Source organism: Bos javanicus, chromosome 23, assembly GCF_032452875.1.
Source record: "Bos javanicus breed banteng chromosome 23, ARS-OSU_banteng_1.0, whole genome shotgun sequence".
Lineage (NCBI taxonomy): Eukaryota > Metazoa > Chordata > Mammalia > Artiodactyla > Bovidae > Bos > Bos javanicus.
The window spans coordinates 8,652,186-8,671,207 of NC_083890.1; the positions used below are offsets into that span (position 1 = coordinate 8,652,186).

Below are 19,022 nucleotides of genomic sequence, written 5' to 3' on the forward strand. Positions count from 1 at the left end.
TCTGCCGCTGATCAGCCGTGTGACTGGGAGCGAGCGCTTAACTGCTCTGAGCCTCAGTTCCTCAGCTGCAAAGTTGCGGGTGGGGGTAACCTCACAGTTTCTGTTGAGCGTCCCTTGGATTGCAAGGAGATCCAACCAGTCCATCCTAAAGGAAATCAGCCCTGAACATTCACTGAAAGGACTGATGCTGAAGTCGAAGCTCCAGTACTTTGGCCACTTGATGTGAAAAGCTGACTCATTGGAAAAGACCCTGATGCTGGGAAAGATTGAAGGCAGGAGGAGAAGGGGATGACAGAGGATGAGATGGCTAGATGGCATCACCAACTCAATGGACATGAGTTTGAACCAATTCTGGGAGATGGTGGAGGTCAGAGAAGCCTGGCGTGCTGCATTCCATGGGGTGGCAAAGAGTCAGACACAACTGAGCAGCTGAACGACAACAAATGGCAAAAAAGCCGTCGAAGCACCTGGTCAGCCCTCAGGACACCTGAGCTGGATGAATAAACGTGAGGCGGGGTGTGAGGAAGCTGAGTGCCTTTGCCCAGGAGAAAGGGTCCCATCTCCCCCCCAGCTCACAAACAAACACTCAGACCCGCCCCCTCCCATCATGGGCTCTGGCCTCTGACACCCCACTCACAGGGCTCACAGCTTCAGTACCACTGAGGCCTCGAGAGAGGAACTGCCCACAAGCCAGTCTCTCTTCCCCTGTTCACTACAGGGCCGGCGTCCCAAGAGGAGGGCTGAAGGCCCCGCTCTCCCACAGCACGGCTGCCCATCCCAGAGCCCCCAGGTTGGCCCAGCAGCAGCCAGGCTGTGGGTCCCCTCGCAGGAAGGGCAGCCCTCAGCCCCTCCGGGGGGAAGTCCTGACCCCCGACAGAGCATGAGGACAGAAGGATGCCACCACCTCTCCAGTCCTGTGGGAGACCCTCCTCAGCTCCAGCCCACCCCGCTTCCAGCTCCCCTTTCCAGCACCCCCTTCCAGCCCACACCAGGCCAGGGGAGACGAGGGCCCCTCCAGCCCCTCGTGGGCCTTGAGGACTCACTGCCTTTCTCCCACTGCTTCTACCCATCAGCTGTCCCTTTCCTGTTAGGCTCAGCTCAATGCCGTCTCCTCCAGGAAGCCCCCCTTGACCACCCCAGGTCCCTGTGACCACAACAACTTGAGTATGGATGGCCTCCGGGCTGTGCTTCACACTCACTGCAGACACTGGGACCACATCAGTTCCCTAGGTTCTTTATTATCCGTCCCCAGGGCACCCCTGGCTTCCCAACTCGGGGGTCCAGATGTCTCCTGGCACCATGCCAAGCGCAGTGCTGGACGGGCAACAGAGGGCACTGGAGGGCAAGTGGCCTTGGCCAAGTCACTGCCATTCTGTCGGCTCTGCTCCGGAACATCTGGGGTCAGAGGCTGCAACGGAGTGTGGGGCCCTTCCCTGGGGAGCCATGAACACCGAGGACAGCCCTACCTCCCTCCATCCTCCAGTGGACTGGCCGTGGAGCAGTCAGGCCCAAGGGGGAAGCACCCTCTGACCCTGGGGCTCTCTTCCCAGAGAGCTCACTGACATCTCTGGGAGCAGTGGGGCATCCCCTCCCTGACCTTGAACTCTGGATGCCACAGACTGCCCTCTTTCCCAGCTCTGGGTGTGGCCGAAGCAGGGCAGGCAGGAGGGAGGTCTGGCAAGGGCATGTTTCAGGCCCGGGACCCGGCGCTCAGATGGGGTGCACGAACTGGTAGACTAGGCGCTGGGAGATGTCGGGCTTGCGGATGATGCCCTTCTTGTAATACTGGCGGATGGAGCGGCTCAGCTTGTCGTAGTTCATGGCGGGGCGGTTCTTCCGGATGCCCCACAGCCGGGCCACCTGCGCGGAGTCCTCGATTTTGAAGATGCCTGGGGTAGCGGGGGGCCCAGGGAGAGCAGGAGGGAGAGAGACCAAGACCAGCAGATCAGCCTTGCAGAGTCAGGGAAGCCGGGGTCGCCCCGGGGCCGGGCCAGGCTGTGGGGCCACAGACTGTCTCCCCTGGGTGTGCTGAGGGTTAAATCAACGTGTGGGGAGGTGTAGCACAGGGCCCTGGAAGTGGGGGATCCTACTGTGGACGCACAGACCTCCTGGGTTCAGGGTGAGCCTGCAGTGGGTGACTCGGGGCCTTGAAGGCCTGGCCCTTGCCAGCGCCGGCTCCTAAACACCCCACACTGAAGTCCTGTGGGGCTCCAGGCTGTGGACACGGCTCATTTCACAAGGTCACCTGTGCAGTTTCCCAGCCTGCAAGACCTCTGTGGGATTCTCAGCCGCTTCGGCCCACACAGCCGTTTCTGGCAAGATGAATTGGTAAGAGACGGTTGAAAGAGTGGATTGGGAACCAAGCCCACCTGGGTTGGAATCCTGGCTCAGCCATTTTCCAGCTTTAGAAGCTGAGACCCCCTTTTTCCAGTCAGTTAGAGGGGTTTGTGGTGACCACCGTCTTGGTGAGTGGTTATAGAAAGTCCTTGGAGCAGAGCCAGGAGGAAGGGGCTATTACTAATATCCCCAGTTCTCCATCTAAAGCACCTGGCAAAACCCAGGTCAGCACACCCTCTCCAGGCAGGCTTCCCAGATCACCCCGCGTCACACCTTCTCCAGGCAGGCTTCCCAGATCACCCCTCCGTTCCCTGATCTCCCTGTCTTCTATCGTGAGATGGTCTCCCTGGGGGACCGGCTCACTCTGTCTCAAATACACACACGGGATCACCACACCTCGTGTAGGAACTTCCCCAGCCCTCCTAAGCCCTTTCCCTTCCCGAGCTCTGCACTCAGCCCCAGGGTCGCTCCTCTCTAAGGTCCTCCTCAACCCAGGTACAGCTGGTCCCATCACAGCCAGATGCGTTCTGCACACCAGCTCATTTTACTGCTGGTTTTCCTATAAGACTGTAGGTCCCTAGAGGATGGGGTGTCACTGAATCCTCCCCACAGCTCCAGGACCCTATAATCCTCCATAAATGTTGGCTGAGCAAGTGTGGAACCAGAGGAAGTGCTCAACGAAGGCTTGTTGGATGACTGAATCTAATCTGTTTCACAAATACGAAGATTGGAGTCCGGGTACTCATAGCTACTAACGGCAGAATGGGACCTAGAACCCAGGTTTCTCGGCTCTGGGCCTTTTCCAAAACACACACCCGCACACCATCCAGCCCTGTGCTGTCCAGGGCAGTCACCACTAGCCACCTGTGGCTGTGAGTCCTTGAAAAGTAGCCAGTCTGAATTGAGATGCACTGTAAGCATGAAATACACACCAGATTTGAAAGACTTAATAAAACATCTCATTAATAATTTTATAGCAACTATATGTTGAGATTAGAAGAATGTATAATATTGGATTAGATAGACGTATTATTAAAATTAACTGTACCTGTTTTTAAGCATTTTAAACTGTGGCTACTTGAAAATCTAACACTGCCTGTATGGTTTGCTCTGTATTTCTCACGGGACACTACCAGCTTCCTCAGTGCAGCTCTGAGGTTTTGAGGGTGGAGACTGTGTCCCATGCTCAGCAGAGTTGTACGGCCCTGCTGTGTCCTGGGCATGTGGCCGCTGGGGACCCTCAGCAGGCAGAGCCTGGCAGGGGACAGGTGTGGACACAGATTGCACAGACCCTGGGCTGGTTCAGGGTCCAGTGAGAGTGCGTGTGTGATATTCAAGGCAAAGGTGGGGGCGGCTGCAGCCCCCTGCCCAGCGCCTGGCAGGACCACAGCTCCCCACCATCTCACAGCCTCCCTGTCCTGCCCCCAACACCACTCACCCTTCTCCTTGTTGAGCCACCGGATGAAGCGGCCGTAGCTGTGCGGCTTCAGCAGCAGCTCCTTGAGAAACTGCCAGAGGTGGATGGGCTGCCCGGAGCAGGACGAGTCCACCTCGCTGTCCGTCCAGCTCTCCTCGCTGGTCGAGGCTGGGCGGTCAGGGGGTGGTGGTGAGAGGGGAGCCCCAGTCCTCAGTGGCCGCCACCCCGTCGCCCCCCAGACCCGGAGCTCTGGCCGCCTGCCTCCTTGCCCTGCCCAACTCACCGCAGAAGTGAATTGCCCCCGGGGACGTCCTCTCTTTCATCCAGGCAGCTGCGGGGCAAGGAGGGGAAGTTGGGACCCCAGAGAGACGCCCCCCCAAGGGAGGAGGAGGGCGTTTGGGTGGAACTGTGGGGTTATAGAAGCCCCACCCCACCCCACCCCACCCCCGCCCAGTGGCTCTCTCCCTCCTGCCAATCTGAGAGACAAGCTGCTTACAGAGCTGCTTCCTGGAAGAAAGTTTAGGATTTGGCAGCTGAGAGGGGCCTTCTGCGTGCGGCCCCTGGTTCAGAGAGGAGAGCGCATGTTGAGCCCTGCTGGTCAACTGTGAAACGGGCCTGGGACACCCCCTCACAGGTCTTGCACGGATGCGTGGTGATGAGGTCTGCACGGTGTCCCACTCAGAACCCAGCATAACAAAAATACTCCCTGCCCTCCAGCTGCCAGCTCCCTGTACCCCTCCACCTCTCCGGCTTCCTACCTGCCTCCCTCCCTAGAAAAGGCAGTGGGAGGCGGAGGCAGCCGCCTTCTGCCCACGCTACCACCTGGCTCTCAGCCTGGCACTGCACACTGTTCTTGCCAGCCCCTGGCAGGTGGCCTGGGCTGGGGGCTGGACACTGGTTTCTGATCGGGCCATGAGAGTGGGACCTGTCCCTTCATTCATCCTGGGCCCCAAGGGGCAGGGCCGTGACTCAGGGAGCAGGGGACACAGGTTTGATCCCTGGTTTGGGAAGCTCCCACTTGCCACAGGGCAACTAAGCTCATGTATCAGGGCTGCTAAGCCTGTGTGCCTTCGAGCTCGAGCTCTGCAACAAGAAAAGCTGCAGCAGTGAGAAGTCCGTGCCCTGCAGCGAAGAGTAGCCCCACTCGCCACGACTAGAGAAAGCCCACTGGCAGCAATGACAACCCAGGGCAACAACAACAACAACAATTAATAAAAACAAATGAATCAAAAAAAAAGGGAATTCTCTGGCAGTCCAGCGGTTAGAGCTCTGCGCTTTTGCTGCCAAGGGCCTGGGTTCAATCCCTGGTTGGGGAACTGAGATCCCAAAAGCCATGTAGTCACACACACACACACAAAAATTAAAAATAGGTCTGCTGTACAAACAATGAAGGGGAACAAGGTCCAAGATACACTGTCCAGTACAGAGCAGCGTGATACTCAAACTATTTGTGTTAGGAAAGGGTGGAAGTCACACTTATTCTTGCTTCTATACGCATAGACTTCCCTTAGCAGGTATCCGAGAAACGGGCCACAGTGATTGCCTCAAGGGAGGGGGACTGGGGGGGCCAGGGGAGGGACGAGCGAGGGGTACCCCCAAGGTATACTGTGGTTCACAACAGTCTGTTTTTAAAAAAATTCTGTACATTTATGCCTTATTTCTGCTTTAATGAACTACAACACAAACACGACATTTTTACAAGACAAGGAAGGAGGACTTCGGAGTATCCAATGTCCTGCGTCCTCACGGTCTAAGTTACACTTTTAACTTGCTGCGTGTTCTGTCCTGGGTTCTGTGGCCTTGATCAGGGTAGGCAGAGGGTTGGGGCTGGAGGGCTCACCCAGGGTCCAGGGAGGCAGCGGTCACTGGGGCCAGGATTCAGAACGGAACCCAGGTTGGCACAAGGGGCTGCTTCCCCCGTAACCCACAGGCAGGCATCCTGGCCTAACTTCTCCCCTGATGTCCCCGGCTTGGAGCCTGGGGGTGGGGTGGGGGGTGCTCCACCCACCTGATTTCCAGATGTCCAGATGGGCGTGCAGCACGTCCCCGCCCAGGGGCGAGCGCTGGCGGAACTGCTCCTCGGACATGGCACACAGCTCCTTGCCCCCCAGCTCCTGGAAGGCCTTGCCCACGGGGGGCAGCCGGTACTGGTGCTCCGTCCACAGCAGCCACTTCTGCACGTTGCCAGGGCTCCAGTCCACAGGGTCTGAGCAAGAGACACTCTTTCAGCCCCGGAGTCTGCTTGAAGGCTCTGCCCCCGGGGGCCCCCTCTGCCCTGATGGAGCCCCCCGTGGGAACCTATGCTCTCCTGGAATGGCCTCCAGGCCAGACAGAGGCTTGAGGGGTTCTGTGGAGGGGGGTACCCAAGAAGAGAGGGGATAAGGGGAAGGATCCAGGGCCCCAAAAGCAAACATGGCTCAGGGCAAGGGTGGGGGGCTGGAGCTTCTGCACCTCCATCTCACCTGGACCTCAGCTCCTTCCAGACACCCCCAGTCCCTCCAAAGGGCCCTTTGGGGAGCCCCAGCCCTGGAGGGGACAGTAACACTATACCAGAGACACCCCAGCTTCTTTCCCAGATTCCTCTTGCCCTCCCGAAACCCTCAAAGGACCAGAGAAAAACCCACCCAGGGATGGGCCCCACTGCCGCCTCACACCGTGTTCCAATGAGGAGGAAGCCAAGACACTGAGGGGCTCCCTCCCCTCGTCCAGCACCTAACAAAGGGCTGGCTGTCAGGGCGCTGCTCAGCCCACGTGCACCGAGTGGGCGAAGGGCAGGACGCAGGGTGCTCGTGGGACCGAGGCCCAGAGGGGCGTCCCTGGCTGAGCTCCAGTCGTCTCCCTGGGGAGCCGCCCTGGGGTGAACCCAGCAGGGCGCTTGGGCGGGGACCCAGCTGCGGCTCAGACACAATGGGGCCTCCAAGTGAACGCCACGCTCTAAGCGGGTGACCTGCAGACCGCCCTGCCCCCACCTAATAAACCCATTTTCCTCCCCAGGGTCAAAGCCATTTGTTTCTGTCCCTATTGTTCACAGGGCAAGGCCCTCCCCAGCCCTGGGCGGGAGCGGAGGCACCGTGGGAAAACCTCCGAGGTGGGGGCTGGCTGCGGCGCTGGGCCACTGGGGGCGGGGGCCCTGGGCACGGGCTGCCTCAAGGGGGGCCCCTGCTGAGACTATTGTGGGGCAGGGGCTGGGCCCAGATGACTTTGGGGAGGAGGAGTTGGGCCTGAGGACCTTTCCTGTGTGGGAGGCTCAGACGCCAGGGCGCGAAGGCCAAGGAGATACTTCAGACACACCCAAAGCTGGAGAGGCAAAGCGGGGCCCCAGCAGCCCCTCAACCGGCAGCATCAGCTCTGCAACCATACCCTCCCAGACCCGGCAGACACACACACACACACACACACACACACACACACGCCTCACCTCCTCAAGCCTGCACCCCCACTGGACCAGAGACACATTGATCTATTTATCTATGATCTGTTTCGTCACTGTAACGTCAGCTTCATGAACAGAGGAGCCTTTCTGCTGTGTCCACGCTGAATCCCCCATATAAGGGATAAGGGCATATTAAGTGATTGTGTGTTGAGCATCTATCAAGTCCAAGGTACCATCCCAGGAACTGGGGGGGTGTGTGCGTGCTCAGTTGCTTCAGTCGTGTCCAATTCTTTGTAACCCCATGGACTGTAACTTCCCAGGCTCCTCTGATGGGATTCTCCAAGCAAGCATACTGGAGTGGGTTGCCTTGCCCTCTGGGGGATCTTCCCGACCCAGGGATTGAACTGGCATCTCCTGAATTGGTAGGCAGATTCTTTAGCTGAGCCACAGGGGAGGCAGGAGTTAGTGAAAATCCCTGTCCTCGGGGCATGTACATTCCATTGAGGGAGACAGGCGGGGAACAAGATAAACATGCTGCAAATCAGACGGTAGGAACCTCGAGAGAAATAGAGCAGGTTGGAGGACTGAGAGGTGGGGGTCTGGGCAGCAGTTTCAGTAGAAGGGTCAGGAAAGGCCTCTTCGAGATGATGCCATTTGAATCAAGGCCTGAAGGAGGTGAGGGGTGAGCCAAGTAGATATTTGAGGGAAGAGCACTCTGGGTTGAGGAACTAGCGAGTACAAAGGTCCTGAGGCATGAGCGTTGTGGGGATGGCAAAGAGGCAGGAGAGTCTGAAGTAGAACAGGCCGGGGGACTGTGGACTGATGTGTGAGAGGAGGTAGGCCAGATGGTGCAGAGCTCGTATTAATTCACCAGGTGCCTGCCACGTGGGGACACCAGGCTGGCGTGGCCGGGGCGCAGAGAGGCTGAGAACCTGGGCTCCCAGGCTTGCCGCTGCTGTGTTAGGGGCTGGCTGCACGTGGAGAAGCACCAGCATCTCTGGGGGTGACCATGGTGCGCCAGGCGGCACCCTTGCCCCTCCCAGTGGCCTCCGCTGGCAGAGGGGCTCACCTGCCGTGATGTTGAGCAGCTTGCAGGCCGTCTCGATGTCCTTGAGCACCTCGCCCACCACCATGGACTGCACCTGCTCCAGCGAGTGCTCCTCCAGGGTCAGCCCGCCTGGGGCCAGGTCCAGGCTGCCCCCTAGGGCTTGGCTGTCGATGACCGGGCACTGCTCGGGCTCGTCAGGCGGCTCCACCCGCGTGCTGGCCCCGGGGCCCTTGGCCACCCAGCTGCTGTCCTCGGGGTACAGCATGTCAAAGTAGGAGAGGTAGAAGGTGGGCAGGCCCTGCTCAGGGGTGGCAGGCGGGCTGGGGCTCCAGTCCCGCCGCTCGGGCCCCGTCCCCGCCGCAGCCGCCTTCTCCAGGCCTGTCCGCAGCGCACTGTCTGGGGGCAGTAGGAGGCGGCCGGGTGGCCCGGGGCTCAGGCCCGGGCTGGCGCTGCCCATGCTGCTCGGGCTGGCGGCTGTGTCTACAGAAACAGAAGAGGAGAAAGAGTCAGGCCCCGGTTGCTTCCCTGTCCCCGTGGGGGCCGCTAAGCTGGTTATGGAGATGAGGAGCCCAGTGGGCAGCGGCTGGGCCTGGGAGAGAGCCGGGGCTTCCGGGTCACTGGGCAGCTGAGACGGGGCTGGGCAGACGAGCCTTGTGGCTGAGACGGGGGGAGGTGCAGAGCTGCAAACAGACGGCTCCCTCACTCCCCAGGGAAGCCGGGGTGCTGGGAGCAGTGTATTTTTACGCAAGTAACCTGTTTAAAACAATCTCCTGAGGTGCTTGATCTCATTCGGTCCTCACAAAGGAAGGCACAATTAGTTCCATTTGGCAGATGAGCAAACTGAGGCCTGGACAAGGCGGCTGGCCCCTGACCCAGATCCCAGTCTGCTGTCCGGTCGAGGAAGCTCCTTCTGTGGTGCTGGTGGTGGTTTGATTGCTAAGTCGTGTCCGCCTCCTGTGACCCCATGGACTATAGCCCCCCAGGCTCCTCCGTCCATGGGATTCTCCAGGCAAGAATACTGGAGTGGGTTGCCATTTCCTTCTCCAGGGATCTTCCTGACCCAGGGATAGAACTTAGGTCTCCTGCACTGCAGGCAGATTCCTAATCTTTTCTGCTGGAGCAGAGCTTGTTTTCTTTTATTCTGCCCTTGAGGAGGGTAGGGAAGGGAAAAGGTCACCATACTCTCCCAGGGGGCCAGGTGAAGACAGCAAGGAGCAAGTGAGGGCGTGGCAGGGCGAAGCCCCCCCAGATCGGGTAGGCGGCCCCCTGCCCCTCCCACAGGCCGGTTTTGTGAGCTCTGTTGCTCAGTCGTGTCTGACTCTTTGTGACCCCATGGACTGTATTCCGCCAGGCTCCTCTGTCCATGGGATTCCCTAGGCAGGAATACTGGAGTATTCTTGACCCAGAGATTGATCCCGGGTCTCCTGCACTGCAGGTGGACTCTTTACCACTGGGCCACCAGGGGAGCCCCACAGGGTCACGTGGGGAGTATGGATAAACGCCCAACGCTGCTGAGGGACCCCCCCCAAGGAACACAGGTACGGGTGTGCGCGGCGCCACCCCCACTCAGGGCCAGGCTCCCGGTACCTGCCCCACCTCGTCCTGCCCTGAAGGGTGCTGCCACAGCCTCTCCCAGCCCCCGGGGACCTCTCCTCTCCCCTCACACCTTGGAGGAACTTGCAGCTCCCAGCTGGGAGGTGCCCACGTGTAAGTTTACAACAGCCCACTTTCCCCACAGCTACTGGGGCTGGAGAGAAGGCCGAGGCCCAAGGGGACAAACAAGGCCCTCGGCAAGTCACCCCCACTCCTCCTGGCCCCACCAAGGCCACCCAGGGGGCACCGCTTGGCTTCCACGCGAAGAACTAGAGGCCTCCCTCCCATCGGTCTCCAGGCTCTGCTGCCCTCCACCCAGACCCTTTTCTCTAGCCCCACGTTGGAGCACAGCACTGGGACTCCATATTGGAGGTTTGGGTAAAGCAGGGGACTTGCAAGGTGTACGTATATCAAAGAACTGGGGGTCCCTGGGATACTTCCGTGGCTTAAGAGTCAAGAATACATCAGGACAGATGTGGGAAATGACCAACAAATACATGCTCCCCGTAACACAGATAAACCTGATAAGGGCAAGTTCATATGTGTCCTTTCTTGGGGGTATTTATACTTTGAACAGTGTTCTCAAAATGTGCCTGGATCAGCAGCAGCAGCAGCATCTAGGAGCTTATGAGGAACTCGAATTTTCAGGCCCACAGCAGAGCTACTGAATCAGAAGCTCAGGGGTAGGGAGGAAGGCCCAGCAAGGCATTTCTTTTCTTTTTTTTTTTTCTGGCCACATCTCACGCTTGCGTGAGCTTGGGCTTCCCTTGTGGCTCAGCTGGTAAAGAATCCTCCTGCAATGAGGGAGACCTGGGTTCAATCCCTGGGTTGGGAAGATCCCCTGGAGAAGGGAAAGGCTACCCACGCCAATATTCTGGCCTGGAGAATTCCATGGACTGTATAGTGTATGGGGTTGCAAAGAGTCGGACACGACTGAGCGGCTTTCACACACTCTACACTTGTGGAAACTCAGTTCCTTGACCAGGGATTGAACCTGTACTCCCTACGGTGGAAGTTGAGAGTCCTCATCACTGGATTGCCAGGGAATTCCCAGCAATGTGTTTCAACAGGCCCTTTGATTGTGATGGGGGTTCAAGTTTGAGAACCGCTGCTTTGAAGGCACCTGGCCAGGATGAGGGGAGGTTTCACTAGAAGCTCTGTAGACCTGCTCAGCTGCAATGTGCAGGTGGGGTAGAGAAAGAGGCCCGTCTGGAAGGTTCTGGCTTCTATACCTAGGGCTGCAGCTTCTGCATGCAACTCAGAAAATAATGCCCTTTCCTCTCTGGGTAGTGTGGCTTGGCGAGTGGAGCCCAAGTGGAACTCAGCTCCCCCTTGTCCCTCACCCTCGTGCAGTACCCAACCTGCCCAACCTGACTTGGCAGCTCTGCTCTTCCTGTGGCACAGAGAATGCCAGCAAGAAAGAAAGGTGTTCCCTTTCATTTCAAGTCTCCCTTTCAAGTTCCTTTAAGTGACAAGGAAGGAAAGGTCGGGGTGGGGTGGGGTGGGCAGGGTTGGGGGGGCCAGGATTGCGGGGGACAGAGGGCAGGCCTGGAATCATTTCAAGTCCTTCTGTGCAAACACACATGTGTGCTGTGGGCCCATATTATTTACCCAGGCAGAGCCAACAGCCCGCTCTGCCCTGAGTCCCCACCCCGGCCTGTGCCCACACCCTACCCCCCGGGGAGCCCCACCCCTGGAGAGCCCCCTCAACCCCACTCTTCCCTCATCACCCCCCTGCCTGCCTCCTGCCCCATCCACGTCCCCAGAACTCCCTGACCTGCCACGTTAGGACAGTCCCTGCCAACACCTTGGGCCGTGTGCCAGGGAAACGGAATCTTTTCCAACAGGCAGGAGAAATTGCCTCCCTCATGGCCCTCCTGTTTGCTTGGCCTCGGTCACAGGTAGGACGGGGGCACAGTGGCGCGAGGGGTCAGTGAGGATGAATGGCTAGGGCAGGGGGCAGCATTGGCCAGGCGAGGACATGACGACACATCCCTGACACATTGGTCAAGCAACTTCGGAAGTCCTCGCCTTCGCCCCCTTCCCGAGAGGGCCTGAGCACTCATCCCTGCGCTGCGGTGGGGAACTGAACCACTCAGAGGCAGGTCTTCTGGCTCCTGGCCGGAGGATCCTTCACCAGCAGAGACCTCCCGCCTTCTCCTCCACACCCCACATTCCAGCCCCCCGTCACCTTGCCCCTAAATGCCAAGGAACCTGCTCTCAGCCAAGGCTTGGTCCCAGCTCCAACACCTCCCTGGTGAAAAAGAAGTTAATGATTAACTGTGTGGCGGGAGGAAAGAGCCCATGGCCTGCAGGTGGGACACAGTATGGAAGGCTGAGCCCAGCCCAGGGGACCTGGGTTTTCTGGTCAACGAGCTGGGGGCTGGTATGCCCAGCCTGCAACTCTTGCATCTTCTCCAGGCTCTAGGGCTGAACCCGGGAGGGCAGAGAACGCATGTCAAGTACCTCCTATGCCCAGGGCATGTGTACATGTTACCCTTTTACTACCTACAGGGACTCAGGAGCCCTGTTTTGTGGATGTGGACAGTAGAGCTCAGAGAGGCCACGCAGCTTGCCCGAGGGCCCCAGCTGGCCATGGGTGGCCTCTGCTCTTGTACCACGTGCCCTCGGAGGCTCCTGCTCTGGCTGGTCCCATCTCCCCAGGGCCCTGCCCACCTCCTGATTGGCCAGCTTGGTCCTCCAAAGTCCATTCGCACCTCCTATCCACTCACTCCACTGCACGGTCAAGCTCGCTTCCCTCCAACATCCTTTCATTGGGCAGCCCTGGGCTCTAGAACCTCCCATGGCTCCCCACCGCCTGCCCTGCCTGATCCCAGGGGCTGGTGCCCACCTCTGAACATTGGAGCTCAGAGCCCAGAGCGGGAAACAGATTTATTCACTGGTTAGGGGCAGGGTCCGGAGCAAAGCACATATCCTGGCTCTGATGGGAACCGTGTTTCTCCCTCGGACCCTGAGCTGTGGGCCTGACTCGGCTTTTCTTCTCTATTTTCTCTTGTTTTCGCTGGTCCTCTGCCCACAATGCCCCTTCCTTCTCATCACAGTTCAGCCCAAAGTCCTCCCCAGCCACTCCCTCCTCTGACTTCTCAGTTCTCCCCATCTGTGCAGTTCAGCCGTGAGTACATTCGTGGGTGATGGTCTCCACACGGGGATACTGGGAAAATAGGCTTGGAGAATGGCCGGGAGGTATCTGTAGTCACACAGCACAGCCTGGATCACTGTGCCCTAGGGTCCTGCGACAAATCCGGGCTCTGTCAGGTCCTGGTCCCTCCCAACAGCCCAGGCTCAGGGGGCTGCCCGTCTCCTGAGCGATGCCTCCAGCTCCCAAAACCTCGAGCTGATCTTTTCTGGATTAGGGCTCAGCATGTCCTGGTTCCCTCCTGCCCAAGAGGCACTGGCTCTGACTCCAGACAAAGAAGTTTGGTAACAGCTGGTAGAGGCCAAGACCCAGAGACAGGGCAGACTCACGTGGCTGCAGCCGGAGGGATTACCACCTTGGCCCCTTCTCTCCGCACCTCGTGGTCCCCCAGGAAGACAGAGAAGGGAGAGGGGGCAGGGGGACCCAAAGTCAGAGATTTACAGCAGCTGTTTCCTGCCCCTCGGGACCACCTGGACATTAGAAAGATGCTCAGACAGCCCCGGGGAGTCACCAGGAGGTCTTTACTGAGGCCTGGGAGGTCATGAGGGTGGAGCCTGTCTCTCATCCTGCTCAGATCTTACACCCAGTGGGCTTGTGCGGGGGAGGGCAGAAATATGCCTCGAGCCCTCACCTCAATCCTGAGACACAACCTTAGTCTGCCCAGGGCCCAGGATTGCAGGCCCTGGGAGGAGAGGGGAGGGGCTGGGGCAAGGTGTGACAGGCCTGCCACTCCGCCCAGAGGCTCCTTGCTCCGGCACCTGGGGGCAGACCGCCTCTGGTTTCCCCACTATCGGCCCTTCCCTCCCTCCATCCCAGCCTCTGGGTCCACATAAATGGGTCTGAATCAGGGGGCTTCAGGAGTGCGCCTCCTGGGAGCCCTGCAGAGTGGGCAGGGACCACGTGGGCCTGTCCCCTCAACCCGTAGGCAGTCGGTCAGCACCTTGGAGAGAAGCCGGGCCTGCCCAGGCCAGTGCCCAGGGCCCGCCTGCTGCAGTCTGAAGCCTCCCTGCCTCTGGCCTCGGCCTTCCTGCTGCCCTAGACAGGCCCTTCCCGCCCTGCCCACTGCCCCCGTCCAGCCCCCCTCACTGCTCCTGGGACAGCTGCTACACTTCCAGGAAAAGGCAGCTCCCCTGCCTTCCAAGACTGCTCTTCAAACTAGCTAGATCCAGGGACTTCTCTGGTGATCCAGTGGCTAGGGTTCCAGGCTTTCACTGCTGAGGGCACAGGTTCAATCCCTGGTCAGGGAACTAAGATACCGCACACCGCACAGCGCAGCCAACATAAAAGAGAGGAATGAGCCGGAAACAACCAGCAGGAGCAAAAGGTCGACCTGGGGAGATCTAACTTGGGGAGCCAGCCCACAGGCCTAGGGAGGCCTGGGAGCAGGGTCGGGCCAAGCAGCAGGAGGATGGGGGCGGGGAACAAAAAGAGTCAAGGGACATCAAGGAGCTGTGGTCAGCTCAGAGGGTAAAAGTGTCTGCTTGCAATGCGGGAGACCTGGGTTCAATCCCCGGGTCAGGAAGGTCCCCTGGAGAAGGAGATGGCCACCCACTCCAGTGTTCTTGCCTGGAGAATCCCGTGGACAGAGAGGAGCCTGGTGGGTTGCAGTCCATGGGGTCGCACAGAGCGACTTTGCTTTCTGTGTTGCCCACCGTTCCCGTGGGCAGCCAGGAGCCCGAGGCGGGAGTATGTACCAGCACTACCTCCCATTCGTTCCCGCATGGGGGGATCACAGGCATCCACTTCCTGTCCTCCCCCATCCCGCCTCACCGACACCACTTCCAGCCCTTCCAGGGACAAGGTGAAGGCCAAATAAATAAACTGCTTGGGCTCCCCCACGGTCTCCTGGGGCAGCCAGGATTGTTCCCACCTGACAGGCAGGGGCGGTGAGTGCCTGGGGGCATGTGTCCATGGTGACCGGGCAGGGACTGGGAGTCAAGGCTGAGCTCCGCCCTCTTTCCTGCTGAAGTCTTGGCACCTTCCAACTTCTAGGGTCACCCCTGTTGCCTTGCCCAGGCTACCTGCGGAGCAAGCCCCACAAAAGTTGCATTGGGGGGGGTCTGGGTGGCATGGATGCCTGAAGCCTGCAGGTACAGGGATCCCCCTCAGCCCCAAGCTCAGCCCTGTATTCGAGTTTGCTCCAAAGGGGTGGGAGGCCTGGAAAGAACTTGAGGCCCCAGCATCTGGAGACGGGGATTCATAATCTGCTCTGTTTCCACCATATCTGAGGCCCTGGGCAGCCCCTGGTCTCCGTGGCCTCAGTCTCCTCCTCTGTTCTCCCAGGAGGTAAGTCAGCTCCCAGAGCTCTTCTGGTCCAGACACTGATTGGAGTCTGTGACCCCCATGACCTCCATCGTGCCCGCCAGGCTGTCTTGGGTTGGACATCAGAGGCAGGAAGAACTGGTCCCAGCAGCCTTCAGGCCAACTCGCTGCTGCAAGAGCAGAGACCTGGGCCCCACCCTGCTACCAGGTCCAGGTGCTGGGACCCTAACCCAGGCGGTCACCCCCAGACCCTCTCCTCAACCCCAGAGCTGGAGCGAAAAGGAAGGGCCCCTTGGATTCTGGCGGGCCCATAAGGACCTCATCAGCCCTTCCTACAGCCCAGGAAGGGCTCTGGCCCATGTGACTCCCTCAGAGTCCCCCTCCGGGCCCTGGCCTAGGAGGAGTGACCTGGAGGAGTCTGGAGGCCCTGAAAAGCGGGAGAGGAGAATCTGGCAGGGGGCATCTCCTGTACTGGGAACATGCAAACGAGGCAGGGGAAGGAGCCTGGCATTAAATGTCAGGAAGGGCCCAGGGCAACTCAGCTTGTGCAAAGTTTGCTTTGGGAAGAGTTGTTCCACCTGACAGGCCACTCTCTTGGCTGGGGGTGCAGGGTGGGGCATGGAACAGGGTGGGGGCAGGGGAGGGTCCCACACTATTTTGAGCCCTAACCCTAGCTCCAGCAGTTGGGCAAGAAACTCAGTTGAATGTCTGTTGAATGGGCTGTTAATAGCAGGTCTTAAAGGGGTTGTGGAGATTGAGGGGGACGGTGGATGGAAATTCCTGGCGAATTACAATGGGCTGAGCTTTCAGGAAGGTGGCAGGTGAGGGGATGGGGCTGGAGGAGAGGGAGGGAAAGGTAACAGGGTGAAGAGTGAGGGGAACCAAGGAAGAAGCAGGTGGTGATGCTGGACGGAGGGGCAGGCCCGAAGGGTGGAGTCTGGGGGAGAGTTGAAAATGGTGATGGGAGAGGCCTGGAGCTTGCCCCAAGGTCAGCCTGCTCTCTAGCCTGGTCCAGGGCAGCTGCTGGCTTCACTCACTTCTCCACGGCCTCTAGGAGGAGCCCAAGCCAGAGGCCCCCACTTCCCCTGACCTCAGCCTAGGAGACCAGACTGAGAAAGCACACAAGCTTCACAAAGCAGCAAATCCCGCCAGCCAGCCTGCCTCCACCAACTCCTACACAGCCTTCAAAACCCCACTCCAGGTTGCTCCTTCCATGAAGCTTCCTTTCACAGAGGAGGCCACCTTGTCTAACCTGCTGCAAGCGCAGGGAGTCAGAGTGGCTTGCCTGAGGTCACACCTTGCGGGTTCTGACCGGTCCCTTCTTGCCCTCCGCCAGAGGGCCTTGAGCCCAGTTCCATTCAAGCTGCACCAAGTCGGTCGGCACACAGTTGTGCTCTGGTTTGTTGCGGGGTTATTCCCTTTATGGCTGCAACCACCTCCGTAGCAGGAAGTGGGCTCTCCTGGTTCTTCCACTCACTGCCAGGGTCACACTTTCTGAGCATTGATTGAGCACCTACGGAGTTCTACCCTATTTCCTCAGGCTCGGTTGACAAGAGAAGTTTTGTGTAATCCAGAAGCTTATGGCAACCAAGTGACACAGCACCTGCCAAAGTGTTTTATAATCAGTAACACAATAACCGAGTCTGGCAGGGGCTGAGTTTTCAGCTCTGGGCCCCTCATGCTGCCTATTAGGCTCTCAAAGGGGCAGGTGGTCCCTGACCCCATGAGAGACCACCTCCTCCACACCCCAATCTCCCGGGAACTCTGAATTCTGAATTTTGGGGGAGCTCTGAGCAGCTGGGTGGGGGGAGTCCCTGGCTCTGGCCCTCTCCCCAGTGATCAGGGGTGAAGGGACTGGCTGGCTGAGCTGAGCCCTGGCCTGGGCACCCCGTCTGATGGGTAATCTCCTGCCTGCCACCTGGGGCCTGGGGCAGCCCCAGCGCCTGTTTGCTCTGTTACTCAGCCGAGCAGCTGGGAAGATGGTTGCTTTACTGGGGGGTGGCTGTGAAGCTGTTTATCAGGGAGGTAGGGGCAGGAAGTGAGGCCAAGTCCCAGCCCTGGCTAAAGAGGAGCAGAAAGGCCATGGCTGTCAGGCAGGGGATAGCCGGCTTGAGGCCTGGCTGCAGGCTGCTGGGTGGGCCCAGCTGCAGAAGAGAGGGGCCCCGGGCTAGCTCAGGTCACTGCCCCCACCCTGCATGCACGCGTGCACACACACCTTGTCCAGCTCCAGGGGAGGTTCCAGCCACTGAGACCCTTCAGCCCTCCACATTGTCAACCCCACCACGCAGTTACTTCCCTCCCCACAGGAGGCACCTGGCAAGTCCTAGAAAGGGGCACCTCCAGGTCCCCCTGCCCTCACCCGCACTGTTCTCCCCACGTGCCCAGAGGCACTGTGCCTCCCCAGGGACCCAAGGCGATCACTCAGATCCCCTGGTTCCCGTGCTCACCACGCCCGTCCCACCCCTCCAAGCCCCTGGGCTCTGGGACCGTAGCCCCTGCTCCAACCCCAGACCCTGGCCCTGACCCAGAGCCTCCAGGTTCCAGCAGGGCCCTGCCCACTCGTGACCAGGCTCTGAGAGACCCTGCCCCTGGCACAGCGGCCGTGCTGGCAGCCACAGAAAGGCTGCTTGTGTTTCACTAGCCAAGCAGAACCGGCCTGGTCTCGGGGCCCAGGCTCCGCACCTGCAAAGCCGCCTCCCCTCAGGCTGCGCAGGGTGGGCTCAGTGTGGAGCCCAGACGGGGTCATCACAGAGGTGGGGCATCACAGGCCGCCCTCCCCAGGCCGGGGGCTCAACCGGGCTCTATGGTCAGCCTGGGGTTGGGGGCAGACCAGGCAGGCAGCATGCACAGGGATCGGGGCTTCTGAGGGTAAAGGACCCAGATCAGGGTCATCAACATTTGGGAACCCGGTGTTGAAAGTTCCCTCCACCACCCACCTCCTCAGAGCTGGCAGGGGAAAGCCCCCATGGCCGGGCACTGCCCCCCACCAGACTTACCCGTTAGCTGCCTGGTGCCCAAGGTGTCGTCCGCAGCGGCGCCAACCTTGGGGGCCAGGGGGAGGCGCAGGCAGCTGGGACCACTGCTGGGTCTCAGCCAGGCATCTGGGGTGCCGGCGGTACCAGGGGCCGGCAGGACTGAGGGCAAAGGTGGCACTCGGGTGGGCCGCCGGGGGCCTGGCCACCCTCGACGGGCAGCTCTCTGAGGTCTCAGGGCTGCGCACCCCGTAGGGAGCCCCCCTGCCCCCAGCTCAGGGCCACTTGCTGGCACTGTGGCAAGACCCAGCCGGGGGGCTTACAAGAGAGGCTGCAGTGGGCTCAGGGGACCGGGTCTGCGGGGCAGTGTGGATGCGGGCGGAGTGCAGGAATGTGCTGGGAGGAAGTTAGGCGGCATGAGATGAAGAGTTGGCCGGGGCCTGATTTCCCATTATAAGTAATCCTTCCGTATTTACCTGAACAAATACGCTCCCTGCTTACCTCAGACCACAGACGGGCTCCTGGTTAACCCTTGCAGGCCTCCCCCTCCTCGCTGGGGGAACCACCCCCTGGCAGCCCGGGAACTCATTCAGTCACTCATTCATGCATTCACTCACTCACTCATTCAATAGTTGATATATCGTTACCTAGTTCATCTTACGTGCAAGGTACAGGGGTCAGCTGAGGGCAGGGAACAGATGAGCAGGCAGCACTGGAAAAGGCCCAGTGGAGGGACGTGGGAGAACAGTGACGGTGGGCATCTGGCAAAGGAAGTCAGCAAGGACTTCCTGGAGGAGGCGCTCGCTGTCTGGCTCCCCAGGTCAGGAATGGAGACAGCTTTGGGGAAAGAGACCCAAGGCTCA

General features: G+C 59.6%; 1 protein-coding gene across 2 annotated transcripts; it reads right to left on the bottom strand.

Annotated features, from left to right (window-relative positions):
• Positions 1 to 1,218: 1,218 nt before the first annotated feature.
• On the bottom strand, positions 1,219 to 18,621 carry SPDEF (SAM pointed domain containing ETS transcription factor). 2 transcript variants are annotated; one of them, XM_061397964.1, is made up of 6 exons: positions 18,184 to 18,621; positions 8,197 to 8,655; positions 5,763 to 5,960; positions 4,038 to 4,085; positions 3,776 to 3,922; positions 1,219 to 1,889 (listed from the first exon to the last, which is right to left on the bottom strand). In XM_061397964.1, the coding sequence occupies exons 2-6, from the start codon at positions 8,630 to 8,632 to the stop codon at positions 1,711 to 1,713; spliced, it is 1,008 nt and encodes a 335-aa protein (XP_061253948.1). In that variant the 5' UTR covers positions 8,633 to 8,655; positions 18,184 to 18,621; the 3' UTR covers positions 1,219 to 1,710. The 2 variants fall into 2 exon arrangements, with proteins under 2 accessions (XP_061253948.1, XP_061253949.1); XM_061397965.1 differs by lacking the exon at positions 4,038 to 4,085.
• Between the last annotated feature and the right edge of the window lie 401 nt (positions 18,622 to 19,022).

Bases quoted from the DNA above. Each gene is read 5' to 3' on its own strand.
- SPDEF (XM_061397964.1), bottom strand. From the start codon at position 8,632: ATGGGCAGCGCCAGCCCGGGCCTGAGCCCCGGGCCACCCGGCCGCCTC. The intron at 5,961-8,196 runs GTGAGCCCCTCT...TCTCTTGCTCAG, and splicing joins GCTGCTCAACATCACGGCAG to ACCCTGTGGACTGGAGCCCT. The intron at 3,923-4,037 runs GTGAGTTGGGCA...CTGACCGCCCAG, and splicing joins GGGGGCAATTCACTTCTGCG to CCTCGACCAGCGAGGAGAGC.